Source organism: Myxocyprinus asiaticus, chromosome 7 (assembly GCF_019703515.2).
Source record: "Myxocyprinus asiaticus isolate MX2 ecotype Aquarium Trade chromosome 7, UBuf_Myxa_2, whole genome shotgun sequence".
NCBI classification, from domain to species: domain Eukaryota; kingdom Metazoa; phylum Chordata; class Actinopteri; order Cypriniformes; family Catostomidae; genus Myxocyprinus; species Myxocyprinus asiaticus.
This window is the reverse complement of record NC_059350.1, coordinates 39,552,200-39,573,057: the sequence shown is the minus strand read 5'-3', so window position 1 is coordinate 39,573,057 and position 20,858 is coordinate 39,552,200. Positions and strand designations below refer to the sequence as shown.

Below are 20,858 nucleotides of genomic sequence, written 5' to 3'. Positions count from 1 at the left end.
CTCTGCCCACGTGTCGGGAGTGTGGTTACCTTCCACCTTCCAGCTTGCTGTTCACCTGTCCTCGCCGCCCACGAATCGTCAGTGGAGCATTCCTTGTAGCTGCAGCTGGTGTTGGGCTCACCTGTTTTTACCAGCACAAGTTTAAATTGATGTTTATTGTTGTAAATAAATCCTTTGAACTGTTCCTCTGCTATTGGGTCTCTGTTTCACGCTTTCTGACACTTTTATTGAAATTACGCAAGATCTTGCTGACAAATCAGCTGTCATCACTGCTGGTATTGCCATTGAGAAAGAGATCCTTATGGATTTAAAAACCTGAGATGTTCTACATGATCATGTGATTGATTAATTAAACAGGAAAGGAGGAATGATTTTCACTTCAAGCAAATTGGTAAGTGCTTTTTGCATTGTTATAGCAACATCAGGAGTTTTGTGTAAATTAGGCTGCTTGAGCATTCAGTGTCGGATCAAGATTTCAAAAGTAACCGTGTACCCTGACGAAACAAAATTTATTGCAAGCAAAATTTAAATCACAAATATTATTAGAGAGCTTTTTCTTGGTATTAGACCTCCTTGGTTCTGGCTTTCGGACATGAACTGTGTTTTCTTAATAGCATGAATCGCACTGACGGCCTAGACTTAAAATGCGCAGGCCGCGGCTGATATATATATGTATAGAATTTCACCAGATAAGGTTTATTTATGAGGAATAAAAAACTATCAGCATAGATTTTGCGATAACCAATAGTTCCAAAAAAGCAACTATCAGCACTGTTTAATCGGTAAAACCAATATATCGGTCTACCTCTAGTCACAATACACTTTGCACTCCATTCACTCCCATTTAAGTGCATCCGAATGCAGGAGACCAGAAATGCAAACTCATGTGATGAAATTTCATACTACGCTGCGTAGTGAAGGTTCAAGTTTGGTGAACTCTGACCAGCGAATCCGTATGACAAGAGGGCACTTCACATATCATATCATAGAAGATCGAAACGTCACATTATGACCTCTTGACTCAATTCAAAGAATACATATTTTAAAGCTGTATATTTTATTATTGCAGGAAATTGAGCAGACAGTATATTTTAACACTTTGAATATAATATTATTTGTTATTTGTGATGGATTATTTATTTACACCAGAAGCCCTCCCCCATGACATCATATACTGGTCAGTTGCATTGTCCATATAAAATTTGCATGCCCCTTGATCCAGATTGGATGGGCTATGTTTTCAATTTTAAACTACTCTCTTATACTCTATAACCTAGTCTATAATCTAGTGTGTTGGATCTGACATGCCATGTGAAAGTCTTTTTCTGCTCTTTCTAAAAGTGTTTGCATTCTTTGCTTGTTTTGAAAATAAGCTTTAATTTGCAAAAATAACTGTGGGCATTAAGGGTATTTAGACCCTACGCATTTTAATGTTTTTTCATACATTGCGATTTAAAATGGTGATCAGTGAAATTGAAAATCCCTGTTATTTTTTTGCAAGCAAATACATGTAGTGTTTATCATAGATAAGTGATGTGACAGTTACTTAATTTAGATTTGTTTGTTTTTTTTTTTTGTTTTTTTTAACAGAGAAAACATCCATTCAAATTAAAGCAGTTTAATGAATGCATACTGAACAGAAAGCTCTAAAGGACAAAGGTGCAAAAATATCAGTATTTTAAAAGTTGGCAGTCAAAAATAAAACTGTTGGAGAACACCTATATTTTTCATTCTTTCTGACATAAAAATTGTAATGCAACTGTTTTATTACAGAACCTCACTTTTTGTGTGATTCTAAATTCTCCTCATCACCCCTGTCCTCCTGAGTTATCTCTTCTTCTCTCTCTCACAGTGGGCACCAGTCAAGCACCAGTTAAGCCAGGGCCTGAGGCTTTCACTTCATGTGATCACTCCTAAGAATAGCTCTGTTCACTTTTTAATTCTTCCTCCCTCTCTCTCTTTCTCTTTCTCTCTCACTGTTTCCACTTCATCTCTTTCTCATTCTCTCACTGGGACCAGTATTACGAACATTCCCCAGGCAGAATACTGTCCTGCTAACCAAAATGAAGACCTTAAAACAGAGTGCCAAATGACACTAATAATTTAACTATATTTTTACATTTTCTGAAGAAAATGTAAGTAAGTAGTGTTTACCAGTGAATAGCTTGCCACCACAGCACTAGGGTGTTGTTAGTGGTTGCCAGGGTGTTGTTATGCTGTTGCTGTTGTGTTCTGGGTGGTTGCTATAGCATTTCTGGGTGGTTGGTAGGGTGTTCTGGGTGGTTGCTACTGTAGGTGGTTGCTTATTGGCCCAAGTCAAGTGTGTCCACTTCCAAGTCTCTATGATATTCTAGTCCCTAGAGGCTTGGGTCACTACATCACTGTCAGTCTATGGAGTTTTTTTATGTTGCCGTATAGCAAACACCACTAATACATTTTATATAACTTCAAGAGTAAGACAGATCTTCAACGGCACAGCTGCAATTAAAGCATTTGCTCTTGGAACACGTAACAGCCTTGCTCACACCACAAGCTAATTCCCAGCGGTGATAATTATACACACACACACTCCTCCACCCTCTTACACTCCAGTAGGATTCTAAAAATAAACTCTCTGAATTCTGATCTTCCTCATAGTAATTACAGTTTTTGAAATGATCACATTTAAATTGGAGGCGGTACATTATCTTGTTGGTTTGACTGATGTGGAGCCATGCATCCAGAAGATGCCTGTGCGTACGGAGTATCAGCCTGACACAGCGTCTGATCTCAAGCTGTGGTAATGATAGTATGCAGATGTTAATTGTGGAAGCTATACTAACGAGATACTTGAATGTGCTTTGGTCTCTATGGAGTGGTTTCTAAGAGGGAGAGAACAAAGTGTCATAGTAAAGAACTTGAAGGAGGTAAGGGTAGTTTAAAAGTTTGTTGGTTTTTTTTATGTCCTAGAATGTTGCAATGACTTTGAGAAATTGACTTTGGTTAGCCACTGAAACATACAATATCATATTGACCACATCTAAACTTGTTGGAACTGAAATAGCCTTTTGCGAAGGTACCGCCACCTTTCAAAGGATCTTTTTAAAGACAAAATTGTTTATAAATGAAATCTAGGTGGGAAGTGAAGTCATTTGTATTCTTTGAATAGCCAAATGTAATTATTTTCAATAAGCATGAAATTGAAGAAAAACACTGTCAATGTAACATTTACATATGTCTATAAGTTATTTAACAAAATAAAACCCTTATAATGTCAAATAAGATAAAAATGTCTACTGATTTAAATAAATTTGATAATGTTTAAACAATTTAATAAATTAGTATTAATGCAATAAAATCAATCTATGAATGACATAAATCCCATTTTTGGAAACATTTGTACATTTCTTAAGTTTATATATACTATAAAAGAGTCCATGTTTCAGATGCTGTCAATATGATGATAATGAAGGTTCCAGTGTCAATCCAAGTGTACGAAAATGTATGTGTCTTAGAACCACACACATTAATACCTATGAATACTAATGAGATCACACTGGTTTGGCTTAGTAATGGTTAGTTAGTAATGGGTTGACTTAAACAGATTTTTTTTTAAAGAATGCTGCAAATATTTTCCATTACCAGTAATATGCATCCACATTGGTAACCAGGCCTTTCTTCTCATGCCAACTAATGTTTAAGCACAAAGAGAGAGGAGTTTATTGTCAATTTCATCGATAAAGCCAACATACCTCAGAAGGAAACGATTCATCTTTACTATTTATACTGTATGATCAGATATGGCCAAATTGGTCCAAGCACTGATACCTGAGGAACACCAGTGGTTACCTGTACTCTCCAGAAGACCTTGAAGGATCTGCCTATGAGGTATGGCTCATCCAAGCACAGTTTCTGTGATGCCCAGAGAGAATGGACTGGAGGATCTGGTGGTTCACTGTGTCAAAAGTAGCAGACAGGTCAAAGAAAATGAGGACAGATGAGCTGGAATTAGCTCTCGCTAGTCAAATGGTTTTAGCTACCGACAAGAGGATTGTCTCCGTTGAGTGTCCTTTTTTTAAGCCAGACTTATGTTTGACAAGTAGGTTGTTCTGTGAAAGAAAACAGACAACTAGTTGGATACAACCATCTCAAGAGTTTTTGCCAGGAAAGGTAAGAGAGGGACCGGTCTGTAGTTATCGACTACAGTGGGGTTATGTGTTGGGTGTTTTTAGCAGTGGGGTTACTCAAGCCTGCTTAAATGTGTTTTGTCACTCCTGCATCTCCTTTGTAGGCTAATAAGCCATTTGAAAGCAAACATAACACAAAGTAAGACCAAAATAAAAATACACTGCACAGATAATTGTAATTACAGGTCATCTTCAACATTGTACTGTATCTTTATTAATGCATCATATCTACTGTAATAATCATTCAATAAAGACACAAATTCACATTTACCTTTATTTTTCCATGTATCTGTTCATGTTTTCATTATTATCATGGTTGAGTAAAAATAAGTGGGGTTCCCTTGTTACACTGTCATTCACATCTATTTTCCAATGAAATACATGAGTCAGCGCATGCAGTATACGCAAGACCGTGAGTGCCGAAGGCTGTATGGGGCGGGTGTTTTGGAAGCCCAAAAAAACTTGATTGTATTCTGAAAATTAGCTTTAAAAAAGCAACCTATGAGTGCCTATATTTATAAGCAACTTTAAGAAAAAAACAAGCCTAAAGTCACTAGTAATAAGCAAATTTGCCTGTCAGATGCAGAATCAGTGTGGACGTGCTGCAGTTTCCAAACATGTGATTGACCACTGCTGTAATCAATCACATGATAGAGACTCTTACATAACTTCAGCGTCAACTGTAATATAATTACATTTATATTGTATACATTGGGATACCAAATTCTGGGGTGCCAGTTCTTTTTCTCAGGGTGGCAGTTGCAACCCCATGCCACCCTGGTAGATCCGCCCCTATTGCCCCTTTATGTATAGTGTAAAATCTGGGTCCTGAAGTTTAAACCAGTTGAAAACCACCATTTTAGAGTACAATTGTGGTCTTGCTTAGCGGACTTTGAATGGCTCAGTTTTGATTGAGTGAGTGTGTGAAACTGTGTGCTGGGTTGAATTTTCAGTGTCAGGTTCTCCTCTCGAAGGCACACAGGCAGTGTCCCGTAACACTCAGTCCAGTCAACCTGAACTATCTCCATGCCTGCTACTGTCTCCATGTCCCGCTTCACACAGAAGCTGTGGAGAGGAACACTTTCAATGGAGGTGTAGGAAAACCTATCCTTTCTCTCTGCCCTCCCCCATTTCCTTGACATAACAGAACTTCCATCTTTCCATCAGCCTACCTCTCTTTGTCTCTCTTTCTCACTTTCTTTTGACTCTCACTCTCTCTTTCTCGTTCTCTGCTCTGAATCTTTCTCACGAGTCGAACAAATCAGGGATAGTTCCCTGTCTAAATGGGGCACATCTCCCAGACCTGACAAATGCTTCAGGAGCACTCTTATCCAAACAGAAGCTTTTGAATGCTGCCTCTGTCTCCATGGCGGTCACTCACTGTGTCAAATTTTTCGGCTTCAGTGTGTAGGCTAAACATGGGGCAAATATTGGCTTAATGTAGATTGGCTAAATGTGCTTCAGCCTAGATGCACCTTTGTAGATGTTATCGTCATGAAAGGGGTTATTACTTGACCTCTTTTTTTCTTAGTAGAAGAAGAAGGGAAAAGGTTCTGTGACTCCATCTATCTCATGAGACCCCTAGCTTTGAAAATCAGTAAACATTTTAATCCGACCTTCAGAGGATCCTCCTGATTTTTCAGTTTAGACAAAGAGTAAAAAGCAAAAGGAGAGATTATAAATGCCAAAAGACAATGCCATTTGTTGGTTGTTAGTGTGTTACTGTAAATTAAGAGAATGAATGTGACCATTTGATATCCTTTTTCAGGCATCATCGCTTACACGGAATATCTCTTTCTGCTCTGCATTCTGACAAGTGAGTATGACCTCTATCTTTCCATCTTTTCTCCTGTCTTTCTCTCTCTTGACTTCCTAACCTTTCATTCTTATGCCATGCTTAATTCTTCCTTGGCCCTCTCTTTTGAAATCTTCCCACTGTGTATATATCTTATTTTAAACACAAATCACAAACATTGCCCTGGTCCATGGACAAGCCCGTAACCATGTCTTGAACATTGGGGGAGACCAAATCATATTGGGGGTGGGGGGCTTGCGGATGTTGAGGTCACAAATATAATTGTCCTCTTTGGTCCTTTAAAATGTTAAAGGCTCTGAATGCAATAATTTTCTGAATAAAGGCTTTAAATGCAATAAAGGCATAACATTTTAAATGTTTTTGTTTTAAAAGATACATTTGTTTTTTAGATCACAGAGTACAAGACTACCACTGTGTCTGTATTGCTAGCAATTTGCCTGTTTTAGTCATCTTTTCTTTCTTTTTTGTGCTGTTTCAAAGAAAAGACGAATTTAATTTGAATTTCTTTTCATCACTGATGTATCTGTAAAATGTCATGACTGTGTCAGCTGGCTAGCAAAAAGAAAATACACACAATTATCTACTGCCCTCAAATTTTCCCTCGTGTTTTTTTTTCCCCCCAGTAGAATCGTAACACAATCTTTTCTTCAAGAACCCGAACACTGCTATTTTCCATACAAAAACAGTTCATATTGAGCATTACTGTAAAGGTCCAAAGAAAAAAAAAAAACATTATTCATATACCATAAAAGTTGTCCATACAACACAAAGCTGTTGTGTGGCCCCAGAAAGCTTGGAATATAGTGCACGAGTCATATGAACTACTGTTATGAGGTCTTTATGCTGAACCTTTAATAGTGCTTTATAGTATTTGTCCTTTATGAAGCTTGACAGCTCCTGCTCATTATAAACTGTTATTCTATGGAATAGAGCTGCTTAAAATATCTATTTTTATGTTCCAAGAAAACGTAAAAGCATATGGGTTTTGAATAACTTAAGGGTGAGCAAATGAGTACATTTTCCATTTTTAGGTGAACTACTCCTTTAACTGGTGGCTCATCCTCCAAATCCTCAATCCTCATCCTCTCTTTTAAAAGTAGACTCTTAGGAGATGCTGTACAAAATTCAGAATTAATTGAAGACATAAATTATTTAGAAAATCTTAAATTGATTTTTAATTATTGCCTAATAATATTTGCATTAAAAATATATGACAGTGTCCTTGCCACAACCTAAAAACTCAATGGAAGCCACAAGTCTTGCATGTTCTAGTTCTAATCTGAGGGTGATAATGCTCTACTTTGTGTTATAGATCATTTTCTAAGTCAATATCAAGTGAATTTTCTAAAAAGCTACTTCAGAAGCTTGCCAGATAACCACATTCATTCCATTCCTTTAAAATATATACACATTCGCTCTTTGTCTTAAACCTAATATGCTGAAAACGGCTCTGTTAATGTTTTCACATTCAAAATTGTGAATGACATACGCATCATGTACTGTACGTGACATATTTTAAATATCAAAATATTGCATGTTTAGTTATATAATGACATCTTACATGACACTAACACCTTAATCATCTTAACCTGAACTGCTTTCACTGATGCATGTGTGCTGTGTGGCGTTGGAATAATCCACGAGGTTCTCACTCAGCTTCTTAAATTTGAGTCCCGCCTTCATCGATTTGATTGGCTCAAATGCGGTGTGGTGTTAGCTAAAAAGTAAAAATGTAAAATTTTGTAAACTTTTTTTAAACCATTACGTTATTCCTGCAAAAACTTAATGACAATTAGACAGTAGTGCATAATGGACTGCAGCAGAACAGCAGCAAGGATATCAATTATTGGGGGGACAATCTGGCCATATCTGATTACTGGGGGTTACTTGTCCCCCTCAATGTATATTGTGATTACGACCCTGTCCATGGAAGTTTTACATTTATAGTGGGTATATAGTGGGTACAAAAAAAGCAGGAGAGCTGGAAAAACTTTTTCTATGAAAAAGTTTCACCAAAGCCAAAGATTTTTAAACTTCCAGATATCCTCCAAAAAGAAAATTTGAGAGGTTGCTTTTCCATAGCTGAGGAGACTGAGTATCAACTTTGTCTCAGATATTTCTGCTAAAAATAAAAACAGATACAATTTGAGACAATTCTTGATATACAGGAGTATAGAGCTATTAAATAGCATAGCTCAGATAATTTAGCCTTGGAAGAATTTTATGAGAAATCTTTGAGTTTGCATTGAAATCTCTGACTTTTGATTGTAGATGGTATTTTGACAAATGAGCACAATTTGTGACATTGTTGAGATCTCTTCTGAAAATCTAAAAGAGACACATGTTAGACTGCCTTAGAGTGCAGGAGACTTCAGCCAAAGTCTGTTTTCCATTTAATATGTCTCTCCATTAAATTAATTGTGTCTAGGAGAAACAATTGAGATTTGAAAGAGATCTAATTCGTTTTTTATTATTTTTCTTTCCTACGGCGTTGTTTATGCAGTCATCTGACTGAGCTCCAACTGCATTACAGTCTTTAGGCTGTTACAAAGAGTACAAAAAGAGATGTACTGTCTGGCATGCATGCATTCCTCTATTGTTGCTTAGGAAACACAACAGAGTGGATACATGTGGCTCCTGACAGATTCAAAAACACACCTGAAGAGTGTGATGAAAGGCAAAGTGGTGAAAGGAAAAAGTGCATTGAAAGTGCTTGGGGTGATAGCAGGTTCTTACAAATGTGGGCCTGACCTCTGATCTGATCTCTGATTTAGCCACCTAGTTGTAGAAAGCATAATGACAGTTTACAAGATTAGACTACAGAATTTGAAGTGCTCTGTAAGCAAATCCCTGTTCTTTTATTAATTGATATGCATTATATAACGTATAATAATAAGAAAGGACAACAAATACCTTCTTTTTACATTCTTCCTTCAGAACCTCATGCAGGATTTAAGATTGCCTTTAACATGTTCGATGCTGACGGTAACCAGATGGTGGATAAACGGGAGTTTCTTGTGGTGAGTGGAAAATAATTTAAAGTGTTAATTACTTGCCATTATTTGTTTTGGATTATTTATTCACTTATTCTTCACACAGCTTCAGGAAATCTTCCGCAAGAAAAATGAGAAGAAAGGAAGGAAAGGGGATGCAGAGAAAACCGCTCAACTGGTAAGAAAGAAGCACTGTTTGAAAAATTGAAATTGGTGTCATTGTTTTATAATCAGATTTTTTAAACAACTGGTGACTAAGAGTTAACTACAGATGTTTTTTGATAGTTAATTATGTCATGAACTTGCTACGTGATGTAGGTGAAGCACTCATAATGACTTTTAAAGAAATAGTTCACCCAAAAATTATGCATGACTTCTTTCCTTTTTGGAATACAAAAAGAGAAATTTTAAACAGTGTTAACCCTTTCATATGTACCATCATACATATGTGACGGTTAATTACTGGGCCCTGCAGACAGGGTTGGGAGGCTTACTTTTGAAATGTATTCCACTACAGATTACAGAATACATGCTTTAAAATGTCATTTGTAATGTATTCTGTTAGATTACTCAAGGTCAGTAACGTATTATAAATACTTTAGATTACTTCTTCAGCACTGGTAGATTTTTTTCACTTGTTTTGACTATAAAAATTCTTCCTGTACAGTAAGACAAAATACACGTTAAAAATACATTCTCTGAAAAACCTAAATATCTTATGCAGTGTTGTTTCTAAAACAAGATAAATCAAATTGATCTTGTTTTAAGGATTTTCAGATATTTTTACAGGAAAACAATACAAAAATTATTTTCAAGAATACGATTTTTGCCCTAATATCAAAGGTCTTACTAGAAAAGAAAAACTTATGATCCAACGTGAATTTTCTTGATAAAAAAATATGATCATGCCTGGTAACATGTGCATGTAAAATGGCTAGAAATAGCGTTTTAGCTTAACGTAAAGCTGACAATTTACACAAGGTTTATTTCTTCTGCTCCAAACTTACTTCAAAATTACTTTTCTGTCTGCTCGTAACACATCATAAGAAAGTGTTTCACCGCTGTTCAAATGCACTTTGGATCGCATCATTTATATGTATAAATGTTTTCCATCTGAAAGGACTAAATATTAAATGAAACAAATGACAATAAAATGCAAAGTAATCTCTTCAGTAATCAAAATACATTTAGAATGTAACTGTATTCTAATTACCAATGATTTAAATTGTAACTGTAGTGGAATACAGTTATTTATATATATTTTTTTTAAAAAATACACACAATTATCCCATTACATGTAGACGCAGAGTAGCATCACACATATATGTTTCTGCAACAGCCAATTACGTTACAAGCTGCCAGATTCAGATCGACACAGGCTGCGCTGGTCAAGGGTCTGTAGTTTATATTTGCTCAAGCGGTTACTCATACAGTCTTTTAAACCACAGAATAAGTTTATTTTATATACATACATCCAACTCATCACCAAAGTTCCACAATAAAAAAGTTTACAGCTCATATATGCACAGTCAATACATCAAACTTGATCTTCCTCTAATGAGTGCTGCCATTTGTTTACATTAGTAGCAGTCATTTGTCAAACAAACAGCTACTCAAAGAGTCTTTTCAAGCACATAATATGTTTATTTTATGTAAAAAAATAGCCTAATTGTCACCAAAGTACCACGATAAATGTTCACAGCTTGTATATGCACAGCCATTATATCTAAACGCGATCTTCCCATGCACGCAGCCACATCTACTTATTAGGCACAGATGCGGTTTTCATTCACATTAACAGCAACTCAAACAGTCTTTTCAGGCATATAATACATTTGTTTTCTGAAACAGACAGCCAAACTATCACAAAAGCACCAAGTTTAAAACTCATATACTCACAGTGAAAACATGCTGATCGAGCATGATTATCCGATGCACGTAAAGTCTGTTTACATTAGCGCTTGTCTCACACACACACACACACACACACAAAATGCCTGAGAAGTCAAACAGTGCATATAGGCAAACTGGACTGCTGATATTATTTGTTCATTTGTTTTTTACAGCTATAAAAATGAAATAAATAAAACAAATACAGTACAGCAGACATAATCCATTTGTTCACGTTTACTATATTATATACAGCATTTTTTTTTTTTATGACAAGAAATAAAAAAAAATATAAATAAATACTCGTCTACACTCTGTGCGGTGTCACGTGCAAAAATAACTCACTCAAGGGGGCACTACAGGGAAATTTAGACCCTACTCATAAAAAGGTTAATTCTGCTCTTTTCCATTCATTGAAAGCATACAGTGCAGTAACCAGGGGCTGTCATGCTCCAAAAAGAACCAAAAAAGCACTCTAAAGATACTACAAAAGTAGTTCATATGATTTGTGCACTGTATTACAAGTCTTCTGAAGCCATACGATAGCTCATTTTTCACTGATCTTCCCCTCTGCCGAAGCTCTCAAATCTTATACGTGCTTTCACAATTTGGCACAACGCATCTTGAGTTTAAATGCACACAATGACAGAATTTTTTTATTTTGGGTGAACTATTCTTTAAACAACAGCTTTAGGTTCTTTTAAGCTGTGAGATGTATGCAGTTCCATTATTGGTGTATATGGATATTGATTTCTTTTTCTGTATATGGCTTTGTAAAGCTTTTAGTTTGTTATGGAAAATCAGTTATGGCCAGTATTATCAAAATAGTTTTTTTTACTGTATTTGAAGCTGATACAAGGTGAGGATTAGGGAAGGCTGTGATTCAAAACCAAACACTTGTAGTGAGTTTGGGATTGATAACATCTTCCACATCTCCCAAGCTATTGCTGCAGAGGGCAAAATGAGCTTTAAAAGTTATCTATGGCATTACTGTATCCGTATGCACAGGGGTGTAGAATCTGGGGGGGGGGGGGGTAACCCTCAAATAATCAGAACAAGCAAGTACAACACCCCCCAATATTTATACCATGATCAATGGAAACGTGTAAATGCTTCATGCTGCATTTACAAGTACAACCCCCCCCCCCCCCCAAATCTACCCCTTGCGTATGCAGGCTCTGTCTTTCACTACTTACTTTATCTGTCTCTCTTTCTGAGGGATATGTCACTGCAGATTCTTATGTAAAATATCTGTTTTGTTATTCTTCCATATAAACATAGACAGATATTTTACCATGACATGATAATACTGCTTATGTTTTTGTCCCATGGTAACCAGTATCAATGCAAACATAATTTTACATGGTGCAGAATATTTTTGAACACAGCCAACATACACACTAGATGTATTAATCAAGCCTGTGGACATGCTTTTTCCAGAATGCCACAAGTGTTTTTTTTTTGTTTTTTTTTATCTTATTAAGGAGTTTAAAGTCATTGATTAGTGTGTCTGACCTGAGGTAGAGTTGTGCAAGCAGCCATTTCTAAGAAGAACTTCTTTCTAGGAAGAGAATATTAACATGACAAATTTACTTGTTGTGTAGACAATTACATTGTAAATTGTTACAAATGTCAGATTCAGTGTTGGAGGTATAATTTACTAATTAGGAGAACTGCTATTTAGATTATAAGCAATGTGTTTTGTTGCAAATAAATCTAATCTAATTATGGTGATTGTTTGTCAAATGACCACAGGATACAAGTAACTCTGTATTCTCCGCAAATTGTGCCAGGTTATAAAAATAGATTTAGGGATATTGTAAAAGGGTCATAGATTGTGTAAAAATCTTTCAAGAATTAATTACTGAATTATAAAGCTGTAAATGAAATGTCTCCTTCACAACTAGCTTTAAAAGGTATTGCACTCAAATTACATTTGTCTTGCACCTTTGTATACGTTTTATAACACCATCTCACTCAAAATGATGTCACGGAAGTGGTGTCACTTCCAGTATCTACTTCACTATGAGGAGCCATCCTAAATAATTCTCTGATTATTATATCTCCCTATTGAACCCATAAGGTCATGGGTTTGATTCCCAGGTAGCACATTCCCAGGGAGCACAAGTAATTTTGTCTATATGCATAAATGTAATTAACAGCATGGATAATTATTTTGTAGCCATTTACGGTGTTCTTGAGAGATATTAAAAAATCTGGGCTACTATTCTGAAAGGAAGGAGTGACATAGTGACATCCATTCACACTCAGTGAATTCAAAGCTCCATGAAAGCACTTGATGTAAGTTGGTGATAACCTGTATAGTGGTGCTTGCTAAGGCTCGTTTACCAAGTATTCCAATTGCTCACACTTAGAGTTAGTGATCTGAACAGTCTCCTAACCAGGGTTGAGGAGTAACGGATTATGTATTTAAGATACTAAATATTAGTAACTGTATTCCACCACAGTTACAATTTAAATAATTGGTAATCAGAAAACAGATACATTCAAAAAGTATTTTGATTACTAAAGAGATTACTTTGCCTTTTATTGAAATTTGTTTCATTTAATACATAGTCTATTCAGTTGGAAAATATTTATCCATATACACTGGCAGCCAAAAGTTTGGAATAATCTACAGATTTTGTTGTTTCAGAAGGAAATTGGTACTTTAATTCACCAAAGTGGTATTCAACTGATCACAAAGTTTAGTCAGGACATTACTGATGTTAAAAAACCAGCACCATCTCTATTTGAAAAAAGTCATTTTTTATATAATCTAGACAGGAACCATTTCCAGCAGCCATCACTCCAACATTTAAGCAATCATGCTAAATTGCTAATTTGGTACTAGATAATCACTTGCCATTATATCAAACACAGCTGAAAGCTATTTGGTTCGTTAAATGAAGCTTAACATTGTCTTTGTGTTTGTTGTTGAGTTGCCACAGTATGCAATAGACTGGCATGTCTTAAGGTCAATATTAGGTCAAAAATGGCAAAAAAGAAACAGCTTTCTCTAGAAACTCATCAGTCAGTAACTGTTTTGAGGTGAGTTTTGAGCTATACAATGCTTGAAATTGCCAAAAAACTGAAGATTTCATACAAAGGTGTACACTACAGTCTTCAAAGACAAAGGACAACTGGCTCTAACAAGGACAGAAAGAGATGTGGAAGGCCCAGATGTACAACTAAACAAAGAGGATAAGTACATCAGAGTCTCTAGTTTGAGAAATAGACACCTCACATGTCCTCAGCTGACAGCTTTATTGAATTCTACCCCCTCAACACCAGTTTCATGTACAACAGTAAAGAGAAGACTCAGGGGTGCAGGCCTTATGGGAAGAATTGCAAAGAAAAAGCCACTTTTGAAACAGAAATCAAAAAGAAAAGGTTAGAGTGGACAAAGAAACTCAGACATTGGACAACAGATAATTGGAAAAGAGTGTTATGGATCTTAACCCCGTTGAGCTTTTGTGGGATCAGCTAGACTGTAAGGTGCATGAGAAGTGCCCGACAAGACAGCCACATCTATGGCAAGTGCTACAGGAAGCGTGGGGTGAAATGTCACCTGAGTATCTGGACAAACTGACAGCTAGAATGCCAAGGATCTGCAAAGCTATCATTGCTGCAAATGGAGGATTTTTTGATGAGAACTCTGAAGTAGTTTAAGAAGTTCTGAAAAAAAAAAATCAAATTGTAATAGTAACTTTTCACGTGAATGTCCTATACAGTAACTATAGTGATCAGTTGAATGCCACTTTGTTGAATAAATGTACCAATTTCTTTCCATAAGAGCAAAATCTGTACATTATTCCAAACATTTGGCTACCAGTGTAAATGATGCGATATGCTTTTAAACAGCGGTGAAACACTTTCTTATTATTTGCTTCAGTAATACGAGTGCTTTCAAACTGTTGTAAGTGAAAAGGTGGATATGACGTCATTGAGGAACTTTCCCTTGGGAGCTTAATAGAGTAGCTACATCGTGTTTCTACAGCCTAACAAACAGTTAGAAACGCTTTGACAGATGAAACATAAATCCAATAAATACGCGATTACTTGCCTTGTCAATGTTTTTTATGGGTATTTTTACAATAAATGCTAACCAATCTAGCCTTTAACATCGAATAGAAATCTACAAATAATATATTGTTTGCCTCATTCTATGAACAGAATTCACATCCGATTAGAAAAGGGTGTCGTTGTGTATACTTTGTGTGGGGTTTTGAACTACTGAGCAGCAAAAATATGTGTAAATTGTCATGTAAACATTTAGCTTTATGCTAAGCTAAAATTCTATTTCTTGCCTTTATGTACATCTGTTACCAGGCACGATTATATTTTATAATGAATTCTATGAATAAAATTCATGTTAGAGCATAATTTTCTTATTTTCTCTAGTAAGACCTTTGATATAAGGGCAAAGATGAACTGCAAAAATTTTGTTCTTAATGAGAATTTAAATATTATTTTTCCTGTAAAAATATATTTTTTAAAAAACTTAAAATAAGATATACATTTGGGGAGCAAAACTGCATAAGATATTTAGGCTTTTTTTTTCTGAGAATGTATTTTTACAGTGAAGTGTATTTTCTTACTTTATTTACTTGTTTATAGTCAAAACAAGTGAAAAAAATGTGCCAGTACTGAAAAAATAATCCAAAGTATTTAGATTACGTTACTGACCTTGAGTAATCGAACGGAATGTTACAAATTACATTTTACAGCATGTATTCTGTAATCTGTGGAGGAATACTTTTTAAAAGTCACCTTCCCAACCCTGCACCTAACTCTAAGCACAAACTTCTGTGTTTACATCAGTCCTGCACTATTTGTGCTACAGACATGAATGATACTATTATTTTTCTAAGTAATTGAACATTTGCCAGGCAGAAAATAAAATGAGTAAAAAAAAAAAAAATCCCATAAATTTACATTGAAGGAGGGATGCAAAATAGGAATTAGAATATAATAGAGGCTTTCGACTTGGGCCAAAAAGCAGTCACTGGCAACCACCAAAACACCCTAGCATTGAGGCAGAAAGCTTTGCACAGGCAAGCACCACTGACATTTTCTTTAGAAAATGTAAAAATAGTTATATATTCAATATTTAAAGTCCCATATATATCATAAAAACAGTTAATTTAATTGGCCAACCACTGTGCACCTTCTCTAGACTTATGTCTGGATTTGTTTTCTTCAATGCATAAATCTTCTTATCTCATTCATTTGTCCAGTTTATCAAGGGCTGTCTGAGAGGAAACCAATCTTGCTACCCCTCTTGAAACCTTGTGAAAGTGTGCCTGCTGTCATATTTATTAAAGGGATAGTTCACCCAAAAATAGAAAATATGTCATCATTAACTCACCCTCATGTTGTTCCAAACCCATATACCTTACTTTCTGGAACACAAAATGCAGAATGTTCAGTCTCAGCCACCATTCACTTTCAGCGAATGGACAAAAGATCGAAAACTGAATGGTGACTGATACTGTATTCTGATAAACATCTCCTTTTGTGTTTAAGAGAGGGTGAGTAAACAGGACAGAATATTGGGTGAACAATCCCTTTAAACCACTTTCTTCTCTTTGCATGTTTAACCTGTCTTGTCCATCACTTCTTATCTCACTTTCTCCTTCCTGTCCTTCTTATCCCCTCTTCCACATGCTGTGACCTCTCCTCTTGTCTCTGTGTAGAGTATGCAGCTCTATGGATATCAGGTTGCCCCAGTGAACAGCGTATGTATCGCCTCTGGGCCTCTGACCTGAACTATAACCTCTGTGTGAATTTTGCAATGATGGGAGAATGAGAGAGATCTACAGATGACTGAATGAAATGTTGAGGGTGCTGGAGTGGACCTCAGAGGTCAGAGAGCATGTGGGAGTTTCGCCACAATCAGTGTGATTTGATTCTTATTGATTTGTTCTTTAAACACACCATATCAGTTAAAACATCATCAGTGGACTATAAAGAGCAGGCATGGTTTAGGTCTGGTTAAGAGTGGGTGGAGTTGTTGGTGCAAATGTGTTTTCTATTGAGCTGGCACTGAAAATGTACTTACATTAAATGGATATTTCCTCCATCACTCTCTCTGAATCTCATGAACCTGTCAAGAACATGTCTTGGTCATATTTCACTACAAAATATTAAGTAATATAAAGGAATAAGAACTTAGAACTGTAATGAAAAATAAGCATATTTTTATGACCATTAAGATGTATTTTTTTATTTATTTTTGGCATTGTTTTCACAAAAATTAAGAACATTCATCCTACTGTCATTACTATAAACCTTACTCTATTGTATTGCAAAAAAATAATATGTTACTTAAATTTTATTTAAAAGCATTTTACATCAAGGTAGTACATGGTAGTACTTTCAGTGCAACATTTTATTTATTTATTTATTTAAAATACGACCTTGACATACAGTATTTTCTTGCGATTCACCTGCACATGTGCGCGCACACACACACACACACACACACACACACACACACACACGTTGGTGCAGCTATCCATATGAGGACACTCCATAGACATAATAATTTTTATACTGTATGATCTATTGATTCTAACCCCTAACCCTAACCCTGCACCTAAACCTAACCCTCACAAAAAAAAACTTTCTGCATTTTTATATTTTCAAAAAAACATATTTTAGTATGTTTTTTAAGCGATTTTAATTATGGAGACACTAGAAATGTCCTCATAAACCACATTTATAGCATAATACCCTTGTAATTACCAGTTTGTAACCTAAAAAAATGTCCTCGTAAACCACCCGAACCTGCCCACACATACACACATTCACTCATATTCCTGAGCTGGTGGTTCTGTGATGTTTGGACAAATCTGTATAGCTGTGTCTCAGACAGGGAGTGTTACAGAGAGAAATTTGTGTCCTAGAAAGTAGAAAGAAGTGCCTGTGTCCATTTGACTGATTCCTCACAGCTGATGAAGACTGATGAGAAAAATACATTTCATATATATTTTATATGTGTGTGTGTGTATGTATGGTTAATCAAGTTACATATCCAAGGATGTATTAATTCCTTAATTTTTAAATAGCCATACCTGTCATTACACTACCCTAGAACTACTGCATAGCCATACAGTAATACTGTAGATCCTTGGACATGTGTCAACCAATCAGAATCAAAGATTCAACAATGCTGTGGTATAAATTGTTTTACATTTTTATTTGATTCTGCAATAGTGAACACATCTGAACTATCCATGTTGGGAAAGCTTTGAAATTGTTGCTTCCCAACCTACAACCTGCTCTTTTAAAAAAGCAGTTAGCTATACTACAAGTTACTGACAAAAAGTAGCTAAATACATTGAAGCTATATAAAAAAAAAAATTAAAAAAAAAATAGTTTTATATAACAATCACATGTCTATTACATTGGATATATATATTTAATTAGGGTGAGACTTTTTTTTTACTTCTATACATGATTAATCTAAACTAATAAAACTGTAGAAAACACCCTATTTTATCAGCCTGGTCTCATGAAAATTACTTGACTGTGGCAACATTTTTGCCAAACGAAATAATGTGCCTTATTAGACGTTTGGCTGCAGTTTCCCAGTGAAATGTCCAGCGGGGGGCACCAAAAGTGAAATGGTGTCGTAATAAGACACGTTTTTTAAGGTGAATATTAGATGGAGGTTTTAATAAGTAAAACGTAAACAGTAAAAAGTTATAGTAACGTTCATTCTATGAGACTAGGTTGTATTTTATGTAACTGATTCAAAATATACTGCATTGTTAACATGCAGCAATTAACTAAACACTTTGCTTAAAAAATTAAGAAAGTGACTTCTGACAAAGTCCCTATAATGCTGCACAGAGACTTTGTGAATTAGTGAATCATGTGTTTACATGAACCACTCAATTGAACTGACTGAATTGGAGTGCCCAATGCTAAATATAAGTGAATTGTTTCTTTTAACTGGTTCATTTACATAAACTGTCCAAAAGGACCAATTAACTTAAATGATTTTGGTTTCCCAATGCTACATATGAGAGAAAGATTACAGTCCCCCAATCTTCATATATTTGATTGGTTTTAGTTTATATAGTTGCAATATTTTCTTCATGGACTGAGAGGACTAAGAAGCTACAAGACACTATAGAGGCTTACATGATAACAGCTTTCCATCTCATGCTAACCCCTCTGCAGGTGCTAAAAAAAGACAGTCAGGAGTTTGTGCCCAGGAGCTACTGGGACATGCTGAGACGTGGCGCGAGCCAAGCCCTCTTTTCTGACCTGGCAGAGGTACAGCCATAGTCCTCTGTCCTCCTGTCCTCATCCCATTTTATTTATTCACCCCTATCCATCCCTAACACAATGCTTATCTGACCTGGAAAAAAAAAAATAGAACAAAATAGATTTTAGATTCTCAACCCTGCATCCCTCTTAACATCATCTCATGGTCATTGTAATTTAAGGACCTAGATAAATCCTTTTGTTATTGTCTTTAAAATCAGTTTCATTCCTCTTTTTATCCATCTATTGGACATTAACTGTTGAACTGTTAGAAAATTGATTGCTGATGCTTCCAGATGCTTCCAGATAATAGCATGAAGCGATTTTTTTAAATATAATGACTGAAATTTTAGTCTTCTCCTCACACAAAGCTAATGTAGGGCTTAAGAAGATTCGGAATAGTAGCATCCAAGTTGTATAGAATGCTTTTACTGTATGTTATTTTTTCCTGTACTTTTTGTCTTTACAGCTCCTTGTCACTGTCTGATTTCATTTTATGGAAAAGAGCAGCATTAACATTCTGCAAAATATCTCCTTTTTTAAGAAAAGTCACAGGGGTTTTAAATGACATGAGGGTGATTTAAACATAACAGAACAGAGTGAATTATTCTTTTAATCGTTTCGGTAATGTTAATCTATATATTTTAATGTTTATTTTTTATTTGTTTGTACTTTTTGTGCTATATTTGAATTGGTTCAGCTGTGACTAATAACAGCATATAATTTAAACTGCTCACAACTGCTTGTTATTGATCTCTAAACCAAACCCACACTTAGAAAGGCACATTAGACCTTTGTTTGTCCACCAGTTCGGAATACGTCTATTCAACCTGCCAGTGTGTTTGCGTTCTGATGGCTAATAGAGGGCGTTTAGGAAGCAGTAGTTTAATGATTGTGTGCAGATGCCCTGTATTTACTTTGTCTGTTATTCACAATGAGAGGGTAATTTCAGTTCGGCTTCCTCAGATGACACAGCAGTTAGACAGGGCTGTTTGTCTGAGTTGACAACTGCACGGTCCCAGACTTTGATGGGTAAAGGATGTTTGTGTGTAGCGCATGCATGCTAGCATGTGTGTAAGTGTGATTCGGGTAACTCATCTTAGAATTCTACAGCAGTAATCACTGTTTTTACATCTGTTTTTTGATCAAAGAGTAAAATGCCTCAAGGGATGTCTAAGTCAAGTGGGTATGGCTGTGGTGTAATGATGATGTAATGATGACCTCACATTAATGGTTTCCTGTAACCATGGTGTTGTGATGTCACACTTCCAGGAGACTGATGATGCAATGAAGTGGGAAAACAGCTATATATGTTTCAGAAGAAGAAAAAATAAGCATACTGTATATCTATAGGAAGGAAGACATGACTTACAACAGAAATAAACTGAGCTGGTCTTTCAATGAAGAACAAGCAAAAACTGTGTGTATAGTAATGCTCTTACAAAAGAAATCTAGGGGGCAAGGCATTTTACTGAGATAGATATTAAAATTCACATTTTATTGAATTTATAGCTGCAAGGCTTAAACATTATATGTGTTAACATGAGACTAGTTTAATGAAATTGCTTATTAACCTTGTCTGTTAAAGTTATATCTAGTCATTTACAAATTGGTAACCGCCACAAACGCAATGATACCAGAAAGAGACTATTTTACCAAGAGAAAAACCCATAAGGCTAAAAGGATGATGACTTTACAGCTTAAACAAATAAT

At 35.6% G+C, this 20,858-nt stretch overlaps 1 protein-coding gene across 6 annotated transcripts in view; it reads left to right on the top strand.

The window, feature by feature from the left end:
- LOC127444126 (calcium uptake protein 3, mitochondrial-like) overlaps nucleotides 1-20,858 on the top strand; it is a 50,927-nt gene that overhangs the window by 10,363 nt on the left and 19,706 nt on the right. For 3 of the 6 annotated variants that reach the window (XM_051703336.1, XM_051703337.1, XM_051703335.1), the window contains exons 5-9: nucleotides 5,935-5,982; nucleotides 8,920-9,002; nucleotides 9,082-9,153; nucleotides 16,565-16,606; nucleotides 19,059-19,154. In XM_051703336.1, coding sequence (XP_051559296.1) covers nucleotides 5,935-5,982; nucleotides 8,920-9,002; nucleotides 9,082-9,153; nucleotides 16,565-16,606; nucleotides 19,059-19,154 — 341 coding nt within the window. The remainder of the gene's footprint in view (nucleotides 1-5,934; nucleotides 5,983-8,919; nucleotides 9,003-9,081; nucleotides 9,154-16,564; nucleotides 16,607-19,058; nucleotides 19,155-20,858) is intronic. The other 3 variants (XM_051703339.1, XM_051703338.1, XM_051703340.1) reach the window with 2 other exon arrangements.